Raw genomic sequence first — 24,057 nt, 5'->3', positions numbered from 1 at the left:
TGTAAATAAACTTAAATTTTAGCAGAGGAGTTTAGTATTTTTAATAATTAATCACAAACATACTGCTTCCTTAATTAAAACCAATTTTATGTATTTTTAACTTTTTTCAGGAATAAGATATTTTGCAAAAAATAAACTTTGCAGTACTGAATGTGTTGTTTATTATGGTAAATGTTATAGATACTCCTTAAGATTATCTTTCAAATTTATATTAAGTAAAATAGAATCCATTGAAGAAAAAAGGCAAATTAATCATTTATAAAAGATTTTATAAAAATTTAAATGGTTCTTAGAAGTAAACAAAAAACTTAGCAGTAGCTGGGAAATTAATTGCAAGATTTTATTTTAATTATTAAGTTTATTGAGAGGTGAAAAATAAATGAGGTTAAAATAATAAAATAAATTATTAATTTTATCATGAGGTAAAAATAAATGGACACAGTCACTTTGAAAATTGTTAGGGTGGATTACTACTTTGTAACACACAGAGCTATCAATATTTTGGTAAAGACAGCTCTTTCTATTATCATTTATGTCTTGGCAACAAAGAATCTGATACACAGTAATTCATAACATCAAGTACTTTAGTGTGTATGTTCATCTGCAAGTAATGGAAAAATCAACTGAAATTGTAATGGTTATGGATGTCAAAATTAATGAGAACAGAAATGCTTTATCTATCAGTTTTGGTAATTAAACCATGAAGACAAATGGATGTGGATTCTCATATATTCCTGTTAGTAGAGGCTTATCCATACTTTTTATTGCTATATCAACAATTTCAGACCTACCTCTTCCCAAGTTCTTTTGTGGGAAAAGATAACATGACTTTGTTAAAAAAAAATATGGCAAGAACTAAACCAAAATCTTAGTAGGAAAGTAATAACAGAACAAAAATCTTAAGGACTCTTTGAAGAAAGTCACTGGATTCATGATTCTCTTCTCTATAGTAGGAACTGACTGAACAGCTAAATCACCCATTGGTATTAAAGGCCAAGTAAACTTGAGATGAGAAGTTCACTTTATATTTTTCTCAGGTATTACTAGAACTCCAGTGCCTATCACCTCCACAGCTGGAAGTGTGGGCACCACAGGAGCAGTGGGCCCCACCTTCACCAGTCCTGGGCTCATATCAGGTAAATTAAGTTCAGAACAAATATACCAGCCACTCCTAAGCAGCTGGTTTCAGGCAATACTGCTCAGTGCAATATTTTACAAAATAAATGTATCTGACATATATAATCAGATTTGGATGTTCTTTATATGTAATTAACATGTAGACTCCATAGTTTTTGCACAAGTTACTTTATTATTGAATATCATGTTATAATCATATACACCCATTACCTTGAGAGTTGACAGCACACACTTTTTTAACAGAAAAAAACTTTGTTTTTTCTTTACCTTCATCAGGGTCAACTGGAGGATCAGTAAGTGCAACCACAGGTGCTGAAGATGGAAGCACAAGTGACATAGGCTTCAGAGCGGGTGAGACAAAGAAATGATTCCATAGCTTCTTTCCACAAGCAGTCCTCCTTTTCAAGTCAAGAACAACTGTACTCTGAGTTCATTAGATAACAGGGGTCTGGTGGCAGCACTATGTTATCTGAATGACTTTGGGAAAAATTCAAAAATTAATATTTATATGTTAACAAAATATTAGTGACATTTCTATGGCACACTGAAATTTCTGAATTATGCTGAAATATGTGTCTTTTTTCCCAGGTGGAAGAAAATAATAAAAGTTCTCAAAACTGGCAGAGGCAGGATTAGAACCCAGACCTTTAGCCTCCTCTGTCATAGCTCCACAATTCTGTGATCTGTGCCTAAGAGCAAACATCCAAGAGAAGTCAGTGAGAGTATGCTTGCCCTTGTGCATCACTGACTAAATTTCAACTACTGTTGGTTTCATGAATAAAATATTATTGACTTCTTTAAGTGTAGATGATTTTGGTTAAAAACAAACAAGCCTGAGTTCACCCTGTCCCTTATGCTGCTAGTTAGTGACTTTAAATATTGAATAACTCTTAAATTTCCTCTGTGCATCACATTTGCCTCTGCTTTTGATCAGATGTTAGACGTTTTCCACCTAGTCTTTACATGCACCCACCTCGCTCACTTTCCTCTGATACAGTGATGCTCAAAGTGCAGTTCCCAGACCAACAGCATCCACAGCTCCTGCAAACTTTTTAGAAGCACAGAATTTTGGGGCCTACCTCCCTAGAATCAGAAGGTCTTAGTGTGGAGCCAGGCAAACAGTGTATTAACAAGCCCTTTAGGCAATGGATGCTTGTCAATGTTGAGAACTTTCCCACCCTTCCCCACTTCCCTCCCAATTTACACTTTAGTTGATACCACACCAGAACGAACTTACAAAACCTCAACTGTCATCATACCACTCCACTACTTAAAATCTTTCAACTTTTCAGATTGCTTTTAGGATAAATCAAAACTCCTTTATATACCATTAAAAGCCATTTCTATAGTGTTTGCATGGAATTTCTCTTTATGCATTTATTAACTAATCGATGGCTTGACTTTATTTTTCCTACATTTATTTTCCCTTAGTAAATTTCTCAATTTAAAATCTTTGTCAAAAACATTTTGGAATAAGATATTGTTTGCATAAAAAATAATGTGTTGAAAGATATAAGCTACGGTAGCACAAATTAAGAAACTATTTAATTCCAACTAGATCAGTGAATTGACTGAAATTTGAGGGTGATGACTAGTATATATTTTCTAGAATTTGAATGGGAATTATTTGGGTGATAATGACAAGTCAGTCCAGGGCTTCTCAAAGTTTGCTCTGCCAATGAATGCAATTCAGAACTGTTTGTTACTGGTCCATGAAGTGATAAGAACAGAAACAGAAAACAAGTATTTAGAAACATGGCAATTTGACACAGCAATTTTTATATTTGTTGAATAAAAGCTTATGTTGTGTATGGATTTATTTTTTTAAATTTTATTTCTCTCCTTTCATGGCATTTTTCCAAAGCATCAATATGGAAGACTGAAAATTTTACAGAATTGATCTTTTACTACAGATCTTCTGAGAAGCACGTGTTAGAGTATGAACTTAGGTCTAGATTGCCTGGGTGACCTGGAGCAAGTCACTTAACCATGTCTGTTAAGTGAGAATAGTAATATTACCTGCCTCAGAGGATTTTTATAGGATTACATGAGTTGATTTATATCTAGGTTATTTTTCAAACTGCTATTCTTTATGAGCAGGAACAGGGGTCCTACTGCACCAATAACAGGAGATGAGGAAGATGGCACACCCAGCAAACCAAGTACAGGAGCAATAAGCCCAGGGAAATTAGGCAGTTCAGGATGTGCTCCTCAACCCCTGTTAAATGGCACTGAACATATTGCAGGTTGAACTAAAGATTAAGCTCTATGTGGTATAAGACCATCTAGTCACAGAAATCATAGGGATCATTTAAAGTTGTCTTTTATGTGAGAAACCTCAATTCTGTCACATTAGGGAAGAGTGGTATGTAGAATCCGGCAACAGTGGAAGTAATACTCATTCCCTGCTGTTGTGTCAGGGACCCCAGGAGTATCAGAGGGTTTCACAACCACGCATGGAAGCAAGAGCACAAGTGGAGACTCATCTACCCCAGGCACAACCCCAGGAGGCCAAGCAGGTATTGAAATGTGAAGTCTGAGGCATCTTCTTACTGACCTTAGGGAAGTAGCCAGCACTTCTGAGTTATTAGTTACTAGTAAATGCACATATTCGTGACCTCACTATCCCTGCATTTATGGGATTAATGACAGTGTTTCTCTAACATTAGCTCAGAGGTGATTTATAGCAAAGCGTGTTATGTTTCAGATTCTAAGACTCCTGCCTTTGGACTTCCGAGGCTGTGAATGTGAAGTGGGGCTAAAGTCATGGTTTGCAATCTTGGCTACAAATAAGAATTGACTAGAAAGATTTTTGAAAATACATACTGAAGAGGCTTTTACAGAGTAATTGAATCAGAACTCCTGGAAGAAAGACCCAGGCATAAGTAATTTTTAAAAGCCTTACAGTTGGTTCCAATGTATAGGCTGGAGCTGAGAATCACTGGGCTAGTGTATCTGTATATTTAATAAGCAACCCAGATGGCTCTTATGATCAATTTTTGGAAAGAGTGAACTGGGAATGTATAAGTGTGACAAGTCTTTTGAAAGCAGAGAACAGCATATTCTGTTCGCTTAACTAAAGATCTTTATATATATATATATGTATATATATGTAATTTGATATATATTGTTTATTTTGAAAGAGACTACCAGATCATCAGCTGGTGAAACAACTAGAGCACCAAGCAGTGAAGTGCCACAATCTGAAGGTAAGTTAGGTGAGTAGAGGATCTCACTGAGGCCACGACTTTTGTCAAAAAGAACAGTCTTTCATCAGAATACCATTGATTGCACTTAGTATTAGTTGATAACATACCATCCAACAAAAGATGTAGGATGTAGAATAGTATAAACATGATTAACATTTTCAAGAAGTCTTTTTTCTGGTTTCTCCAAATCTTCACTTCAAAAGTACTACAGTACTGGATTGTCATAATAATATATATACTCTCCCAATACTGTTTATCAGGTGTAACAGGAGAATTTGTTGGAACTACCACTGGAACTGGCAGTGGCATCACAGCTAGACCACCTTTCCATGGTTCCAGCCCAACTGGTAGCTCAGAGTCAAGGTGCAGGTCACCTGGACACTTTGGTGGTGCTCCATCAGGAGCTGAGATTCCAAGTTCTCATGGGGAATTTAGGTGAATTGAGCAATGGCTATGGATTTAACAGTTATAATTTTAGGACCAATGAATATGGGTAGTTTGAGCATTTTCATTACAACCACCTACATAGAGTAGAGTTGCCAGATAAAGCACAGGATGCCATTTAAATTTGAATTTCACATAAATAAGAAATTTTTTTGGTATAAGTATGCCCCATGCAATAATTGGGATGTGATTGTTGTTTATCTAGAATTCAAGTGAAACTGGGTGCCATCCATTTTGATATGCTATATCTGGCAACCCCAATGTCCACTGAGAACCATTGTTCTTTTCAATTAGGAACAACTGGAGAGGAAAATGCTGCCATCACTGGAGCTGCTGGTGAAAACACTTCTGGAGCAGGTACTGAATGAATATAATCAGAATAAAACCAGACAATGGAAATGTGAGTTCTTTACTTAAAATTTTGTCAGAGGCAAGGTTTTCTGGAAAATTTAATTATTATTATTTGTGTGGTGTCAAAACTGATGAAGATCAGAAATAAATCAAGAGTTATTTATTGATGTGTGCCCACATCACACTGGGTGTCCTAGAGAAAGTAGGGGAGGAGATGAGTAAGATACTTATTCTCTTAGAACTTGATTTTTGAGCAGGAGAAATAAATATTTATATACACACAAAGGCAAAAACCATGTCCAATAGAAGATAATCTAAATCGAGGAAATGTTCAGTGACAATTGTTGAAGTGGGAACTCAAGAGGACCTTCTAGTAAGAGAACTGATTTGTTGGGGTTAAAGACAACAGAATTATTCTATTTTGAAAATAATATGACATTATGATCAGTACACTATGACTGTGTTGACTGAAGAAAAGCACACAACCTAAAAGTTGTGAGTTATGTTTTATTTAGGGGCCTTATTGAGGACTATAGCCCATGAGACAGCCTCTCAGATAGCTCTGAGGAACTGTTCTGAAGGGGTAAGGGGGAAGCCATGATATATAGGATTTTTGCTGAAAACAATACATGTAGTCTTACATCAAAAGATTACAGCTAATCATAAAAAAATCAGACATCTCAAGTTAATGATTTTAGTGCTTTTCTGTGTATGGGAAGATGCAAGAGTCTAGGCTCATTGAAATTATTCCTTAGGTGTTCATCTTAACTATGTAGGGCCAGTATCCTCTTTTTCTCCATCTTGAATTCCCCTGAGGGTTCACTGTTGGTGGGGGAGGCCGCAGTAGCTGATGGCGCGATGACAGGCAACATTCTTTGTTTACTGGAATGGCAGGAGACATTCTTTGTCTATAACTATACACTTTAACTCGAGCAAATATACTCAAAACATAAGTAAACTGAGTGAAATTTTAGGGATGTATTCAATTTCAGGGGAATAAACAGCAATCATATTTCAGGTGTTGGGGAAATAGAATTGAAAACAAAATCTCCCAACCCAGAGACCCTGTCCACAAAGGTAGAAGAGAAAGAAAACAGTTTTATTATTGAATAAGCATTAAACCAGAATGTGATGCAAATTATAGCCAATTCACTAAAGATCTATAAAGACAGAAAGAAATCTCACCAAGACAATACAATCTGCTACATGCATGTTCTCCAGAAAAATAGTCCTTAAGTAAGAGAACTTGACAGCACCATTTATTACACATAGTTCATTCTAAATTCACCTGGCAATTGGGTGACCATCTGGTTATTTAATAACTGGTTTTATACAACAGAAAAATAAACTTCTATCTTGATGATAGGAGGAAGTTTTGTATCTAGAGGGGGAAGAACCACTGTCTTCTTAGATGTTTACATTTCAAAGAGATAGTGCTCAAGCCCTTGAGAAAGACATTTCTGGGTCATTAAGCTGACAAGAGGCTTATTTAGTTTTTTTGAAAGATTTACATACATTTCAAAGACACTGAAAAGAACTTACATTTACAGATATTCTAAAGTAAATACTCTAAGAAAAGGAAAGGGGAAGTCTCTTCCCTTATTTTCAATAGAGAGAATTAAGCCTCTTATTCAAAATTTTTATTTGTTCTTACACAGGCCATCTTCATAAAATGATCAATTTTATATTTTAATTAGCTAGCTTTTTTCTCCCATTATAAAATTAAGCCTTGCCTAGGGTATTGCCTGGAGCAATCCCCAAAGCTGGAGGTGGCAACACCCGTGGGGAACCAAGCACTGGACCCACAAGTCCTGGGAAGTCAGGCAAGTCTGGACATGATTTTTTAGCAGTTCCCAACCACACCTCCCTCATCAGTGTCTGATCTGGACAAAGGATCTGATCCTTAATTTGCACTGATGCTCTTAGAATTGAGTAGCATTTAAACTCAAGGAACCTGTGAAAAAATTTTTTTAAAAAAAGAGGAAAATGGTGGCTGCATACATTAGAAGCTACACATACCTCCTTTCACCAACCAGAAATATCAACACAGAGCCCATATCTAGAATATTTAGAGAAGACTAAAATCTCGAGACTGGAAAAGAGTGCTCTGGGGCTCATAGAGGAACCAAGATTCAGGTCAGAGCATCAGAACAGAGGGAAGTATAGAGAGGTCTTTTATAGTGGTAGAATGTAGGTAGCATCAACTGAGTTCACCTCCAAAAGGAAAGGTCTCACCTTGATTAGAGAATACTGAGAGATCTGGGATCTGGCAAGTCAGAGCATTTGTGAATGCGAGTTTGAAAGAAAGGATTGGAGAGTTCATGGAATGAGAACTGGCAGTCTTGGGAAGGCATGCAACTGCTTGTAAAGGGGAAGGAGGCATATTGGAAGGTGAAGGAATCCTTGGAGAATGAATGTCAATGGAAAAAGAAAAAAAAATGCTCAGGGTCTCAAGAAAACAGTATAATAATTAAAAATTAGAAGAAAGAAAAAGGAAAAACTCCACTTATAAAAGAATCTTCCCTTCAATGTAACAAGAGGAAGCCCTTGATCTTAGAAATCTGATGAACCTCACAGAAGCCTCTGTGCCCTCACTGCATAGGATCTCCTGCTATTGCTGTTTTAGGAAAACACAATGCAAAAATAAAAAGGCATGAAAAAAATTAAATTCCAATATCTATTTTAAACTATTCTTTTGTATACATTTTCAGAAATTTTCAGCAATGGGAAGCAAATTCTAAAAATCTAGTCATAAAACAGAGGAACACTAAAATGTTACCGAATTCAGGTTTGGCTGTTCACTGCTTGAAAGCCAATATTGAGAGGCAAAGGAAAAGTTGTTTAATCAGAAGTCCAGCAATCTGAGGAGAAGGTGGACTCATGTCCCAGAACCAATTCCAAAGATTCTACTTGGCCATGACAGTTTTTAAAGGGAAAATGGGGAAAGAATCTCAGTGAATTGTTGAGGCAAAATGTTAGGTTCTGTATCATTTTCCATTGCATGCAGAATGCCTGACTCCTCATGATCTTTCTTCAGATGTTTTCTTGCTTGCATTGTCTGCCTGCAGAATTACTAAGGGGGAGTCTGGGGGTAGAAAGCTAGTCACTCTTTAACTACTGAATTCTTCATTCCTACTGCTTTTTTTTTTTTTTTTTTTTTTTTTGCGGTACGTGAGCCTCTCACTGTTGTGGCCTCTCCTGTTACAGAGCACAGGCTCGGACGCACAGGCTCATGGGCCCAGCTGCTCTGCAGCATGTGGGATCTTCCCTGACCGGGGCACGAACCCATGTCCCCTGCATCGGCAGGCGCACTCTCAACCACTGCGCCACCAGGGAAGCCCTCATTCCTACTGCTTTTAATCTAGGGAAAGAATCAACAGGTTAGGCAAGGTATTATGTGCATTCATTAGGGCATAAGTCAGGAGTTAAGTTAAATGTTGCCAAGTGATCTCATTTCTATAAGGTTTGAGAGGAACAGAAACAGGCAACAGGAAAGGGGCAAAGGAACTTCTTACAAATCCCCACTGTCAGACATCATTCTATTTCTCTGGAATTAGGGGTGAAGGTCCATGTTCTGTAACTTCTTCATGTTGACATATGGCACCATATTCTTAGAGTGGAAGATGTTGACATGGGTCTGTAGCATCTCTTTGCTGAAAATTTTAATTTCCTTCTTACATATGCAGGCAGAGCAAGTTATAATTATTTTGATACCCACAAAGATATAGATTATTATGAGCAACAATGTTAATCCCATTCTCCTGAGGCCAGTTCTTGGAATTGTGCTAGCCATAGATGGCTGACATAGGCCAGCCTATGTCATGGGTACATTCTGGTCATCATAAAGTTAGCTTTTTCCCTCTGGTGGCAGTCATAGTTATCTGTAAAACAACTCAGGAATGCGCACTGGACACTGAAAGATTCTGTGACTCTATTCCCTAATCATTAACTGCTTGAACTTGTTCTTTTGTGACCCAGGGAGGCCTGGGAGAGTTCAGCTTTTCTGCAAACAAGAGACAGGGGACATGGAAGGGCCTTTATACTTGGGGGAGCCATCTGGGTTCTGCTCAGTTTGAAAAACATAACATTAACACAAACTTAAAATAAAGAAACAACTGAAGATATAAAGAGACATCAAAACTATAAACTAAAAAACTCAGGGTAGAAACAGATAAATAATAGGAAGATGTTAAATTGGAATTGATGAAAACTAAGGAGAGATATTGAAAAAAAAGATTCTTGAAAGTAAAGACCAAAAACAAGGTACCCAACAGAGAATAAATGACTGAAAATATGGGAAAGGGATTAGAGGGTAGAATTGGAAATATCACCCCCCCAAAAAAATTGCAGACACTTTTAAAAAAGGTAAAGTGGATCAGAGTAGGACATAGTTATAGGAAACAGACAAAAATATTATATATATGTATATATATATGTGTGTATATATATATATATATATAATTGCAGTTTCTGGAGAAGAAAAGGCAATGAAATAGAACTAATATTTAAAATTGTAAATCCAATTAAGTTTCCTGTAATTAAAAAAAAAATTTCAAATCTACACGTTGAAAGGAACTACCTGGAAGAATCATTCATGAACAGTCAATTCTGTGGCTTATTTTAGAAAAATGTTAAGCTTGAAAGATAGAGAAATGTTCTGGATGTTGAGGAAAAAGGCAGCTATTAAGAGAGAAAGAAAATCAGGTTAACATTAGACAAGAGTAGAGTAGCATTTAGATACCTAAGGAAAGAGAATGTGGGCCAAGGTTTTCATAGCTAACTAAATGTAATTCAAGTATTAAAGCTATAGGAACATGAAAGAATTCAGGGAATTAGATAGCCATGAGCCCTTCATAATGAAATCACTGGAGAAGTGTTAAGCAGCAAAAAGATGCCTTGAAAACAAACAAAAAGATTGTAACACTATTTTTAACTGTAGCTCTAAAACTCTAACAAAGTTTGAAAGAAAGGTGGAAGATAAGTGTTACATATTTGACCAAGTAAAAACGTCCAAGTATAAATGACCAAGTAAAAACATGAGCATTAAGAAAGAAAATGGTATTTACTTAAATTGGAAACTACAGAAGAGAAAGAGAACAAGGAAAGAAGAAATTATGAGTTAATTTTATTGCTGCCCACAGGGGACAACCAATAGACACTATCTGAAAGAAAATTGGGAGGATGCTAATGGGATTATATAAAAATATCACTATAAAATATAACCTTTCTGGGCTTCCCTGGTGGCGCAGTGGTTGAGAGTCCACCTGCCGATGCAGGGGACACGGGTTCGTGCCCTGGTCTGGGAGGATCCCACATGCCGCGGAGTGGCTGGGCCCGTGAGTCATGGCAGCTGAGCCTGCGCGTCCGGAGCCTGTGCTCCGCAATGGGAGAGGCCACAACGCTGAGAGGCCCGCGTACCGCAAAAAAACAGAAAACACCTTTCTAACTATCAAAAGAGAAAGCAAAAAGCAAAAAAAAAAAAAAAAAAAAGAGAGCATCTAAAGAGTTTGCATAGCAAAAGACAAGTGGCTAAAATTAGAATCCAAAAGTGTATTAAAATAATGTTTAATAATAATTCTTATTAACTTTCAATGAAAGCTTTTCAAAATTACAAAATCATTAAAATAGTTCATTGTACTAATAGCTCTAAGAGAAATAAAAACAAATAATTTTCTACAAAGAGGCTAAAAAAGCCATTTGATAAACATTCAATAATCATTTCTGATGTGAAAAAAGAAAAATAAATAAACAACTTGCCCAAGCAGTGTCCATATGCAAACACTACTCCTAGAATCAATATCATGTAATTAAGTGAGTGAATCATTTAACCTCTATTACCTTAGCTTTCTTATCTGTAAAAACTGAGTAATGCAATCTATTGAGTAGCATTGTGATGAGGATCAAATGAAATAATGAATAAATGTATGTCAAAGCACATTTTTTTGAAATGTATAAAGGGTAATAATTATTATTGATATGGAAAAGTAGACACTTCTGTAATCTTTAGTTGGAAGTTAATTTAAATCAGAATTGGTTATCTCATAGTTTAAGAAATTCTGTGAATGAGACTTTTCTATTTTTTTCCCTTTATAACAGGTACACCTGGAATGTCAGGTGGTACAACTAGTGTCACAGAGTGTGACAGTGATCTGACAGTTCAGGTGTTCTCCATTACTAAATAAGACTAAAGTGGCATTTAAAATCTGATATTCTTATATGGCCAATTTAGAAATCACTGGAATGTTACTTGATACAATCATAGTGGATTTAAGTAAAAAAGTAATAGTGACCATCTTCTGTTTGGTCCTTAAATGTTGTCTTTGAGTTAGGGACTTCTTAGGATGTATTTCCCATGCAGTTATTTCCATTTCTTTATCTAAGATCTGCATTGCACTACACAAAATCACTTCAACAACAAGCAAAAATAAATATGGATTGAAAGTACTAAATAATTATAAAACAATGTTAGTTATTTTTGCATTTTATTGATTGTTAATATAATTTTCCCATTACAGAAATATTTGAGTTCAGTAAATGCATTTCTTTCTTGAATAATAGACTGTTGGATATTAAAAGTTATCAGGCATTAACAAGGATATTCAAATTTAAAGTTAGAGTCTTTCATTTTGCAGTCTTTTGCAAAAATCCACTATCTTTAGTATTAGAAAAATTTCACGGTTCATTAATATTAGAAAGTGTTGTAGTTTAAAATATTAATATATTTTCCCATAAGTTCTTTATTGAACAGAAAAGTGATCTAGAACCATGAAGAACAGCTTTCCCAATTTCTGAGAGTAATTTAATAAATAACATTGGCTTCTGAGTTGTCTAAAAATTCAGAAAACAATTTGCTCCCTAAAATCTCTACACATTGGTTTAAAAATGTCTTATTTTCTAGAATTTGCAAAGGGGACATGACAATACCTCACTTGCTCAAAGCTCAACCCATACTAAACAATGTTTGTGCTTCATAATATTTAACATGTTTCGAAGGACTAAAGATAGAGACTAAAAACAAACAAATAAATAGGATTGATGAATATTTCTCATGAAATAGGCAAAAAAAAGTGTTTGAGAAATATAATTCGTAGAATAAAATAATACTGTTTTTATACCTTGATTTTTACCCAATATATTGATACAACTTAATGGATAAAAATAAAGATATGAGGCAATCATTAACCATTGTATAATATCATTTGTGAGTCACCTTAATCTGTTTTAGCAAAAATAAAAAATGATGAGCAGAAAAAAATTCACTAAGTGTAAAATGGACAAAGTGTTGTCACATACATTTACTTACTTGAATTATACAACTGCCCTGAGCAATTGACAGTATATTCAGAATTATTTACATTTTATTTACGAAAAAATTAATGTGTTTACTTCAGTCATAGGATGAGTATGTTGTGAGGCCAAAACAGGGCCTACACTGTTGATTCTTCATCCAGTTATTCACCATTACTACATAGGCCACCAACGTGGTGAATTTCTGTCAAAAGTATAGAAAGATCTTGTCAACTTGCCTTTTCTTATTTTCAGCTGTATTCCCAGTACTTAGCTGAATGACTGACTTGATAAGTATCTGGTGGATATCTGGTGAATAAGTAAATAGATGAATAGGAACTCACAGTCTGGTAAAGGATTAAGAGCTTTATTCTTATAAATGAGGTAAAAATAACAGGTTATGTGAAAGAGAACCTTCCAGAAGAACTGGAGATGTGAGAGGGAGTAAGCTACGTGTTGCTATACTCAAGTAGTGGAGCTTTGCATCCACACACGTACACCACTGTGTAGATCCATATCTCTATAAATCCAAGGCCTCCATCCTCATTTGGTCCTTTAGAATTCTTCAGATAAAGATTTGGAGCATTCTGAGTTATGACAGGTTGTCGCAGAATTAAGTCCATTAGGTTAAGCCCAGGAGGAAGTAGAAGCATTTTGTAAAACTGTTAAGCATATAGAATCATTGAATGTGGATTCCAGAGGACAGGGTAAAAGTAATTGTGATAGAGAACAGGCTGTGGAAGAAGTAAGAGCTTAGAATAAAAGAGACAAAGCCCAGCATGACTTTAGAATACCACAGATGATAGAGGAAACTGAAATGTAGGTTTTACTCAGTGTCAGAGAATGACAGGGTATGAGGTATGGTGGAATTAATTGCTTCAATAACTCAAACAGAATACTAATTCAAAGTTGCATGAATGAGAATAAAGTTAAGTTTTCAGAGGCAATCACAGTGTTAGCTGGTAGATAGCAAACTAGTCTGTAGAAAAATGCAAGAGCATGACTTGGCGCGTGGGAAGTTCCCTTAAATTGAGCTCAGAAAGAAGCTTCTGGTAGTCAGAGACAAGACAGGCCTAGTGGGCATGGTTGCATAATCCATAGGAAGTCAGCTATAAGAAACTTTCAAAGACATTTTAGGTTTAGATATCCAAATATATATCCCCAGTCTTGGCTTCTCTGGATCTCTAGACTGAGTAATCTCTAGATTGAGTAATCGATAACTCGACATTTCCACGTTTATGTCTAATAGAAATCGCAGATTTAGTATGAGCTAAACAGAATTCTTGATTTTCTTTCATACTCCCACCTGTTCTATCAGTCTTTCCCATAACAATAAATGGTACCATAACTGACTCGTTTTACTCAGGAAAAAATCTTAAAGTTTTCCTTGATGCCTCTCTTTTAATTTTGCACTTCCCAATACAAACAAGGCCTGTTAATGCTACTTCTAGAACATATACTAAATCCATCCACTGTTCTCAATCTCCTTTGTCACCACTCTAGCCCTAGGCACTAATATATCATTTGGATTCCTGAAATAACCTCATACTGGTCTTCCAACTTCTATTATACACCCTTTACCATACATTCTCTACAGAGTGGAAAGAGGAATTTTTAAATATATGTAAATCTATCACTCCAAGGCATAACATTATATTCCATTGCATTTAGAAAAATGTCCAATTTCCCTCCCCTGATTCACAATAACTTGCCCAGTCCTATGTACATGTCCTCACCTTCTAGTGTTCTCCCCCTAACCTCCCATGATCCATATACATTCATCTAGTTCTGCTTCTCTAGCATAAACAGCTCATTTCAGTCTTTTGCACTGTCTGATCCCACTGCCTGTAAGAATATTTCCCCTAGAGTTTCACATAGTTGTCTGCTTCTTGTCAGAGCTCAAAATTAATGACATCTTTTCAGAGAGGCATTTTGCTAACCAGGCAGTCTAAAATTAGAACTCCAGATGCTGGATATCACCTCACTTCATCTTAGTGCTTCGATGCATTTCTTGTTTGTGAATTTGTTTGATTGATTGGATAGTAATTTCATTTATGTGTCTTCATGTCTCTCTTATACAACTGGAGTGACAGAGAAAACTGGACCATCAACAGAAGAATCAGCAACCACTAAACGATCAAATGCAGTCTCAGGAAAAACAGTACCATTAACTGAAGGATCAAGGACAACTGTGCAATCAATTGGAGTTACAGGGACTACTGGATCATCAACTGAAGAATCAGGGACAACAGTACCATCACCTGGAGTGACAGGGACTACTGAAACATCAACTGGAGGATCAGGAAGAACTGGATCATCAATTGGAGTATCAAGGGCTACTGGACCATCAACTGGTGATTCTGGGGCGACTGCATCATCAGCTTTAGGTTCAAAGACAAGTGAACGATTGGTTAGAGGATCAAGAACCACTGAGATATCAGATGCAGTGACAGGAACATATGAACCATCAATGAGAACATCAGGGACAACTGGAAAATCTAGGTCAATTGGACCATCTGTTGTAGGGTCAGAGACAACCACTCCACTATTTGGAGCAACAGGAATTACTATTATTGGAAAAGGAACCAGTTTATGGTCATCTGGAGGATCAGGGATCACTGGATCAACACCTAGAAATTCAAAAGAAACTGGACCAAATGTTGTAGGTTCAGAGACAAGTGCACCATTATCTGGAGCAACAGGGACCACTGTTATAAGATCGGGAACAAGATTACCCTCATCTGGAGCATCTTGGAACCCACGACCATCAACTGGAGGATCAGCAACAACAGGACAATCTGGTGTAGGTTCAGAGACAAATGTACCATTATCTAAAGCAACAGGAAACATAGTTACAGAATCAGGAATGGGTTTACCCTTACCTGGAGCATCAGGGAAACCTGGATCATCATCTCGAGGATCAGCAGCAACTGGACCACCTCGTATTGGTCCAGAGACAACTGAAGCATTATCTGGAACAATGGGAACTGCAGCTATAACATCAGGAACAAGCTTATCATCAGTTGAGGGATCAGAGACCACTAGATCACTACCTGGAATATCAGGGACAAGTGGACCAACTAGTCTAAGTTCAGAGATATCTGTGCCATTATCTGCAACAACAGGAACTAATGTTATAGGATCAGGAACAGGTTTACCCTCATCTGGAGCATCAGGGACCCCAGGATCATCACCTGCAGGATCAGCAGCAACTGGACCACATGGTGCTGGATCAGAGACAACGGCACCATTATCTGGAGCAACAGGGACAGCTGCTATAAGATCAGGAACCAGTTTAACATCGGTTTTAAAATCAGCAACCACTAGATCAATACCAGGAAGATCAGGGACAACTGGACCACCTGCTGTAAGTTCAAAGACAACTGCACCAATATCTGGAACAAGAGGAACTGCAGCTATAGGATCAGGTCCCAGTTTACCATCAGTTGAAGGATCAGGGAGCACTAGATCACTACCTGGAGGATCAGGGACAAGTGGACCACCTAGTGTAAGTTCAGAGATAACTGCACCATTATCTGGAGCAACAGGGACTAGTGTTACAGGATCAGGAACCAGTTTACCAGTATCTAGAGCATCAGGGACCCTTCAATCATCAACTGGAGGATCAGCAGCAACTTCATCACCTGGTGTTGGTTTGGAGACAACAGCAACACTATCTGGAGCAACAGGGACTGCTGCTATGGGAGCAGGAACAAGTTTACTCTCAGCTGAAGAAACAGGGACCACTAGATCAATTCCTCAAGAATCAGGGACAACTGCACTACCTCGTGTAGGTTCACAGGCAACTGCAGCATTATCTGGAAAAACAATAACTGCAGCTATAGGATCAGCAACCAGTTTACCATCAGTTGAGGGATCAGGGAGCACTAGATCACTACCTGGACGATCAGGGACAAGTGGACCACCTAGTGTAAGTTCAGAGATAACTGCACCATTATCTGGAGCAACAGGGACTAGTGTTACAGGATCAGGAACCAGTTTACCAGTATCTAGAGCATCAGGGACCCTTCGATCATCAACTGGAGTATCAGCAGCAACTTCATCACCTGGTGTTGGTTTGGAGACAACAGAAACACTATCTGGAGCAACAGGGACTGCTGCTATGGGAGCAGGAACAAGTTTACTCTCAGCTGAAGAAACAGGGACCACTAGATCAATTCCTCAAGAACCAGGGACAACTGCACTACCTCGTGTAGGTTCACAGGCAACTGTAGCATTCTCTGGAAAAACAATAACTGCAGCTATAGGATCAGCAACCAGTTTACCATCAATTGAGGGATCAGAGATCACTAGATCACTACCTGTAGGATCAGAGAGAAGTGGACCAACTGAAGTAAGTTCAGAGATAACTGTGCCATTATCTGGAACAATAGGGACTAATGTTATAGGATCAGAAACCAGTTTAACCTCATCCAGAACATCAGGGACATGTGGATTGTCAACTGGAGGATCAGCAGCAAGTGAACCACCTGGTATTGGTTTGCAGACAACAGCACCATTTTCCGGAGCAACAGAGACCGCTCCTATAGCATCAGGAACCAGTTTATCCTCATCTGGAACATCAGAGACACCTGGATCATCTATTGGAGGATCAGCAACTGGATCACCTGGTGTTGTTTCAGACACAACTGCCCTATTATCTGGAGCAGCAGGGGCTGCTGCTATAGAATTAGGAACCAGTTTACCTTCATCTGGAGTATCAGGAACCCCTGGATCATCACCTGGAGGGTCATCAGCTGCTGGACCACCTGGTCTTGGTTCAGAGACAACTGCACCATTATCTGGAGAAACAAGAATTGCCACTATAAGACCAGGAACCGGTTTACACTCATCTGGAACGTCAGGGACCCCTTTATCATCTCCTGGAGGATCAGCAGCAAGTGGACCACCTGGTATTGGTTCAGAGACCACTGAACCATTATCTGGAGCAACAGGAGCTGCAACTATAGGATCAGGAACAAGTTTACCATCAGTTGAGGGATCAGGTACCATTAGATCACTACTTAGAGGATCACAGACAAATGGACAACCTGGCGTAAGTTCAGACATAAATGTGTCATTGTCTGGAACAACAGGGTCTAATGTTATAGAATCAGGAAGCAGTTTACCCTCATCTGGAGCATCAGTGAACCCTGAATCATCACCTGGAGGAGCATCAGCAACTGGACCACCTGGTGTTGTTTCAGAGACAATGGCACCATTTTCTGGAGCATCAGAGACCGCTGCTTTAGGATCAGGAACCAGTTTACCCTCATCTGGAGCATCAGGGACCAATGGACCATCACCTGGAAGATCAGCAGTAACTGGATCACATGTTATTGTTTTGGAGACAAATGCGGTATTATCTGGAGCAACAGGAACTGCAGTTATAGGTTCAGGAACCAGTTTACCATCAGTTGAGGGAACAGGGACCACTAGATCACTACCTGGAGGATCAGGGACAAGTGGACTGACTGGTTTAAGTTCACAGATAACTCAGCAATTATCTGGAACAACAGGGAGTAATGTTATAATATCAGGAACTAGTTTACCCTCATCTGGAGCATCAGGGAACCCTGCAATATCACCTGGAAGATCAGCAGCAACTGGACCACCTGTTGTAGGTTCAGAGACATTTGGACCAGTATCTGGAGCAATAGGCACCACTCTTACAGGATCTGGAGACAGTTTAACATCATTTGAAAGAACAGCCTCTACTAGATCAATTCCTGGAGGATCAGGGAGAACTGGACTATCAGTTGTAGGTTCAGAGACAACTGTGTCTCTATTTGAAGCAACAGGGACCACTGTTATTGCATCAAGAGCTAGCTTGCCATCAGCTGAAAGATTTGCCACCAGTAGTTCAATACATACAGGGTCAGGGACAAGTGGACCATATATTGTAGGTTCAGACACAAGTGCACCATTATCTAGAGCAATAGGGACCACTGCTATAGGATCAGGAACTGGTTTACCATCAGTTGAAGGATCAGGGACCACTAGATCAGTACCTGGAGGATCAAGGACAAGTGGACCACGTGGTGTAAGTTCAAAGACAATTGCATCTTTATCTGGAGCAACAGGGACTAATGTTATAGAATCAGGAACTAGTTTACCCTCATCTGGAGCATCAGGGACCCCTAGATCATTGCCTGGAGAATCAGCAGCACCTGAACCACCTGGTGTAGGTTCAGAGACAACTGCACCATTATCTGTAGGAACAAAGACTACTATTTATGGATTAGGGACCATTTTACCCTCGTCAGTAACATCAGCGAACCCTGGATCATTACCTGGTGGATCACCAACCCCTGGATCACCTGGTTCAAGTTCAGAGACAACTGCACCATCATCTGGAGCAAGAGCAACCACTGTTATAGGATTAGTAACAAGTTTACCATTAGTTGAAGGGTCAGCGACCACTAGATCAATATTTGGAGGATCAGAGACAAGTGGACCATCTGTTGTAAGTTCAGAGACAACTGCACCATTATCTGGAGCTAGAAGGACAACTGTTATTGTGTCAAGAACCAGTTTGTCATCAGTTGAAGCATCAGCCACCACTAGTTCAACACCTGGAGAGTCAGGGACAAGTCTACCATATGTTGTAGGTTCAGAGACAAGTGCACCATTATCTGCAACAGCAGGTACCACTGTTATAGGATCAGGAACCAGTGTACCCTCATCTGGAGCATCAGGGACTCCTGGATCATTGCCTGTAGGATCAGCACCAACTGGAACACCTGGTGTAAGTTCAGAGACAACTGCACCATTATCTGGAGCAAAAAGGACCACAGTTATAGGAAGAGGAACTAGTTTACCATCAGTTGAAGGATCAGTCACCACTAGATCAATACCTGGAGGATCAGGAACAGCTGGGTCATCTTTTGTAGGTTCAGAGACAACTACACCATTATCTGGAGAAATAGGGACGACTGTTATGGGATCAGGGACAAGTTTACAATCAGTTGTAGGATCAGGGATAACTGGATCCACAGTTGTACTGTTAGGAACAACTAGAATCTCTATTGTAAGTTCAGGGACAATTGGATCATTATCTGGACCATCAGAAACAACTGGAACATCAACTGAAAGATCAGGAACGACTCGTTCATTATCTGGAGTGACAGGAACCAATAGAATCTCTGTTGTAAATTCAGGTATAACTACACTATCATCTAGAGCAACACTGACCCCTGAATCATCGCCTGGAGGATCTGTATCAACTGAATCACCTGATGTAGGTTTAGGGACAACTGGATCATTAGCTGAAGCATCATTGACAACTGAAACATCAGCTGAAGAATCAGGCAAAACTGGAACGTTTTTTGCAAGTACCAGGACAACTGGATTATCAGCTGGAAGTTTAGGGACAACTCAATCATCTATTATAGGATCAGGAACAACAGGACCAGCAGTTGAAGTATCAGGGACAGCTGGACCATCATCTGGAGGATCAAGGACAACTAGAACATCAATTAAAGGATTTGGAACAACTGGTTCATTAGCTGGAGTTACAGGAACAACTATAACCTATGCTGAAATTTCAGGGACAGCTGAACCATTATCTAGGGTGACTAGGACTCCTGTATTATCACCAGGAGGATCAGCATCAACTGGAACAAGTGTTGTAGGGTCAGGGACAATGGGATCATCAGGTGGAGATTTATGGAGAACTGGGCCGTCAACTGGGAAAACAGGAACCACTGGATCATCACCTGGAGAATCAGTGTCAGGTAGTATTTCTGCTGTAGGTTCAGGGACAACTGTACCATCACCTGGAGTCACAAGGACAGCGGGAGTTTCAGAGACAACTCGATCATCTGTTATAGGATCTGAGACAACCAGACCTGCAGTTGAAGGATCAGGGGCAACTGGCTCAACAGCTGGACTGACTATAACCACTAGGACATCTGTTGTAGTTTCAGGGACAACTGGACCATCATCTGAAGTGACAAGGACAACAATAACATCTGGTGTAGTTTCAGGGACAATAGGATCACCATCTGGAGAAACAGAGACCACTGTTATAGGATCAGGAGCAAGTGGATCATCAGCTGAAGGATCACAGACAAGTGGATCAACACCTGGAATGACAAGAACCACTGGAACATTCATTGTAGGTTCAGAGACAACTGCACCATTATCTGGAGCATCAGGGACAACTGGATCATCACTTGGCCTGACTGCCACAACTAGCTTCTCTGTCGTAGGTTCAGGGACAATGGAACCATCAACTAGAGAATCATGGACAACCAGCCCAGGAGATGTAACTTCATCAACCATTGTATTGTCAGCTGGTGCTTCAGGAACAATTAGACCTGGAGTAACAGGGACAAGTAGACCATCTGTTGTAGGTTCAGAGACAGCTAGTCCATCATCTGGAGAAACAGGGATCACTATTATAGGATCAGGGTCAAGTGGATCATCAGCTGAAGCATCAGAGACAACTGGATCAACAGCTGGACTGACTATAACCACTAGGACATCTGTTGTAGGTTCAGGGACAACTGGACCATCATCTGGAGTGACAGGGACAAAAATAATATCTGGTGTAGGTTCAGGGAAAACTGGGCCACCATCTGGAGAAAGAAGAACCACTGTTATTGAATCAAGAGCAAGGGGATCATCAGCTGAAGCATCACGGACAACTGGATCAGCAGGTGGACTAACAATAACCACTAGAACATCTGGTATAGGTTCAGGGGCAAGTGCACTATCATCTGGAGTGACAAGGACAACAATAACATCCAGTGTAGGTTTAGGGACAACTGGATCATCATCTGGAGAAACAGGGACCACTGTTGTTGAATCAGGAACAAGTGGACCCTCAGGTAAAGGATCAGGGACAACTGCATCACCAGACGGATTGACAAGAACCACTAAAATCTCTGTTGTAAGTTTAGGGACTACTGGACCATCAATTGGAGTGATGTGGAAAACACGAACATCTATTGTAGGTTCAGGGACAACTGGATCATCAACTGGAGTATTAGAGACAATTGATACATCAGCTGAAGGATCGAAGACAACTAGACCATCAACTGGAAGATCATGGACAACTGGGACACCAGTTGAAGGATCTGGAACAACTGGATCATCAACTTTTACAACCACAGGGGCCAGGAGGACAACTTGGGGGCCAGGAAGTGAGGTTACCACATATGAAGGTAAGTCAATTTAGCTATATTTAGACAATAATATAAATAATTTTAATTTAATAGAGATCTAATTTTGAACTATATTACTTTATCAGAATTATACTATTTAGAACTCAAAGATGGGAACTTTGTAGAATATTATTGTTTTAAATTGATTCCTCAGACCCCTTCAGAAGGTTATGTTTTCATCCCTATTACTTCTTTTGTGACCAGGTGGAATCAGTAGATCAGTAGGAGCTACCAGAGGTGCTGGTAGTGGAGGCCCAGTTGGAGCATCAAGCTTTGGAGTCACTTCTGCTGGGAACCAAGCAGGCAAGACTCACCAGGGTGCTCTTTTGGTGGTCCAATATGAGCATGCCTTGGGCCCAAATTACAATAATGATTTAAGTTAATTTAAGCAAGGACCACATTTTTTGAGAAATCATTAAGAGGTGTTCTAGGTTTATTATTAACATCTAAATTTGAAATTTACTTAAATGGCAGTAAGTTTATAATTTTTACAAAATGAACCATGTGAAGATAATAGTCAGTTATCCTTTTAACCAGACACAACTAAAGAACCATATGGAGAAACTACTGAAGTGGGTGAAAGCATGACCAGATCAACTACACCCAGAAAATCAGGTGAGTGGGAAGGGAAGCTATTGGCCCTAGTTACAACCCAACATAAGGTTTTTTGATAAATCTGATAAATATCCATTATTGGATATTAGTGTATTATAAGTTTAGAAATCAGAAAATCTGATCCAAATTATCTGGTATTGAAGACCTTGGATATTTTGTTAGGTGTTTTCAGACCAGTACTGCAACTGCAACATCTGGACTCAAAGTAGTTAAATTGTTAAATGTCCAGGTAGTGTCCCAATAAAATAAGAACATTGCTCATGACTTTCTACTTTTAATCTCACATTCCATAGGAGCCACCCCTGGCTCAACAATTGCACCAGAAATATCCACTACTACTGGTAAGTAAGCAGGAGATGTGAGATGTATTTTTTGACTTGTTTTCACGCTCACTGGCTAATTAAAAATGGCAAAATAATTAATAATAATTCCAGTTAAATAATACAATGCCCTAAAATCTATTATGCTATTTAACTATTTAAATAAGTATTGTTATCTGATTTTACTCATGAAGAACTTAGAAAAGATATTACATAAGTTGGTCCAGGTTCTACAGCAAAACAAATAGTAAAGACAATATATATTTTTTAACATCTTTATTGGAGTATAATTGCTTTACAATGGTGTGTTAACTTCTGCTTTATAACAAAGTGAACCAGCTATACATATACGTATATCCTCATATATCCTTCCTCTTGCATCTCCCTCCCACCCTCCTTATCCCACTCCTCTAGGTGGTCACAAAGCACAGAGCTGATCTCCCTGTGCTATGTGGCTGCTTCCCACTAGCTAGCTATTTTACATTTGGTAGTGTATATATGTCAATGCTACTCCCTCACTTCATTCCAGCTTACCCTTCCCCCTCCCTGTGTCCTCAAGTCCATTCTCTACTTCTGTGTCTTTATTCTGTCCTGCCTCTAGGTTCTTCAGAACTTTTTTTTTTTTTTTAGATTCCATGTACATGTGTTAGCATATGGTATTTGTTTTTCTCTTTCTGACTTACTTCATTCTGTATGACAGACTCTATGTCCATCCACCTCACTACAAATAACTCAATTTTGTTTCTTTTTATGGCTGAGTAATATTCCATTGTATATATGTGCCACATCTTTATCCATTCATCTGTCGATGGACACTTAGGTTGCTTCCATGTCCTGGCTATTGTAAATAGAGCTGCAATGAACATTGTGGTACATGACTCTTTTTGAATTATGGTTTTCTCAGGGTATATGCCCAGTAGTGGGATTGCTGGGTCATATGGTAGTCCTATTTTTAGTTTTTTTTTTTTTTTTGCGGTACGCGGGCCTCTCACTGCTGTGGCCTCTCCCGTCGTGGAGCCCAGGCTCCAGACACGCAGGCTCAGCAGCCATGGCCCACAGGCGCAGCCGCTCTGCGGCATGCAGGACCCTCCCAGACCGGGGCACGAACCCGTGTCCCCTGCATCGGCAGGCAGACCCCAACCACTGCGCCATGAGGGAAGCCCAATTTTTAGTTTTTTAAGGAACCTCCATACTGTTCCCCATAGTGGCTGTATCAATTTACATGTGGAGACAATATTTTTATCCATTGTTTACTGAATCCACAGTGTGCTCTTTACCACAAGGGCATCCTTCACTAAGGAAATATAGAATGATCATTAGTGACCCATTAATAAAAGCTTGCATTTAATATTTACATAGATTAAATTTTCCCCATTTCTAACTATAAAAACTACAGCAGCAGATAATAAAAAGAAGTATAACATTTTTAATATGTTGAGAAACTTTGGCATTTTGCCATTCTGAAATCACAAGATTTGAGGCATTTATGAAAACTATAATACTATTGTTTTGCAAATCAAAATT

At 38.8% G+C, this 24,057-nt stretch overlaps 1 protein-coding gene across 1 annotated transcript in view; it reads left to right on the top strand.

Annotated features, from left to right (window-relative positions):
- MUC19 (mucin 19, oligomeric) overlaps positions 1–24,057 on the top strand; it is a 97,423-nt gene that overhangs the window by 41,377 nt on the left and 31,989 nt on the right. The window contains exons 30-37 of the mRNA XM_032646955.1: positions 1,038–1,136; positions 1,414–1,488; positions 3,558–3,656; positions 4,607–4,781; positions 4,996–5,147; positions 14,516–21,598; positions 21,803–21,901; positions 22,507–22,554. Of these exons, the coding sequence (XP_032502846.1) occupies positions 1,038–1,136; positions 1,414–1,488; positions 3,558–3,656; positions 4,607–4,781; positions 4,996–5,147; positions 14,516–21,598; positions 21,803–21,901; positions 22,507–22,554 (7,830 nt within the window). The remainder of the gene's footprint in view (positions 1–1,037; positions 1,137–1,413; positions 1,489–3,557; positions 3,657–4,606; positions 4,782–4,995; positions 5,148–14,515; positions 21,599–21,802; positions 21,902–22,506; positions 22,555–24,057) is intronic.

The sequence above is a fragment of the Phocoena sinus genome, chromosome 10 (genome assembly GCF_008692025.1).
Source record: "Phocoena sinus isolate mPhoSin1 chromosome 10, mPhoSin1.pri, whole genome shotgun sequence".
Lineage (NCBI taxonomy): Eukaryota > Metazoa > Chordata > Mammalia > Artiodactyla > Phocoenidae > Phocoena > Phocoena sinus.
Note: the sequence above shows the minus strand (reverse complement) of the source record. Positions and strands in the feature narration are given on the sequence as shown.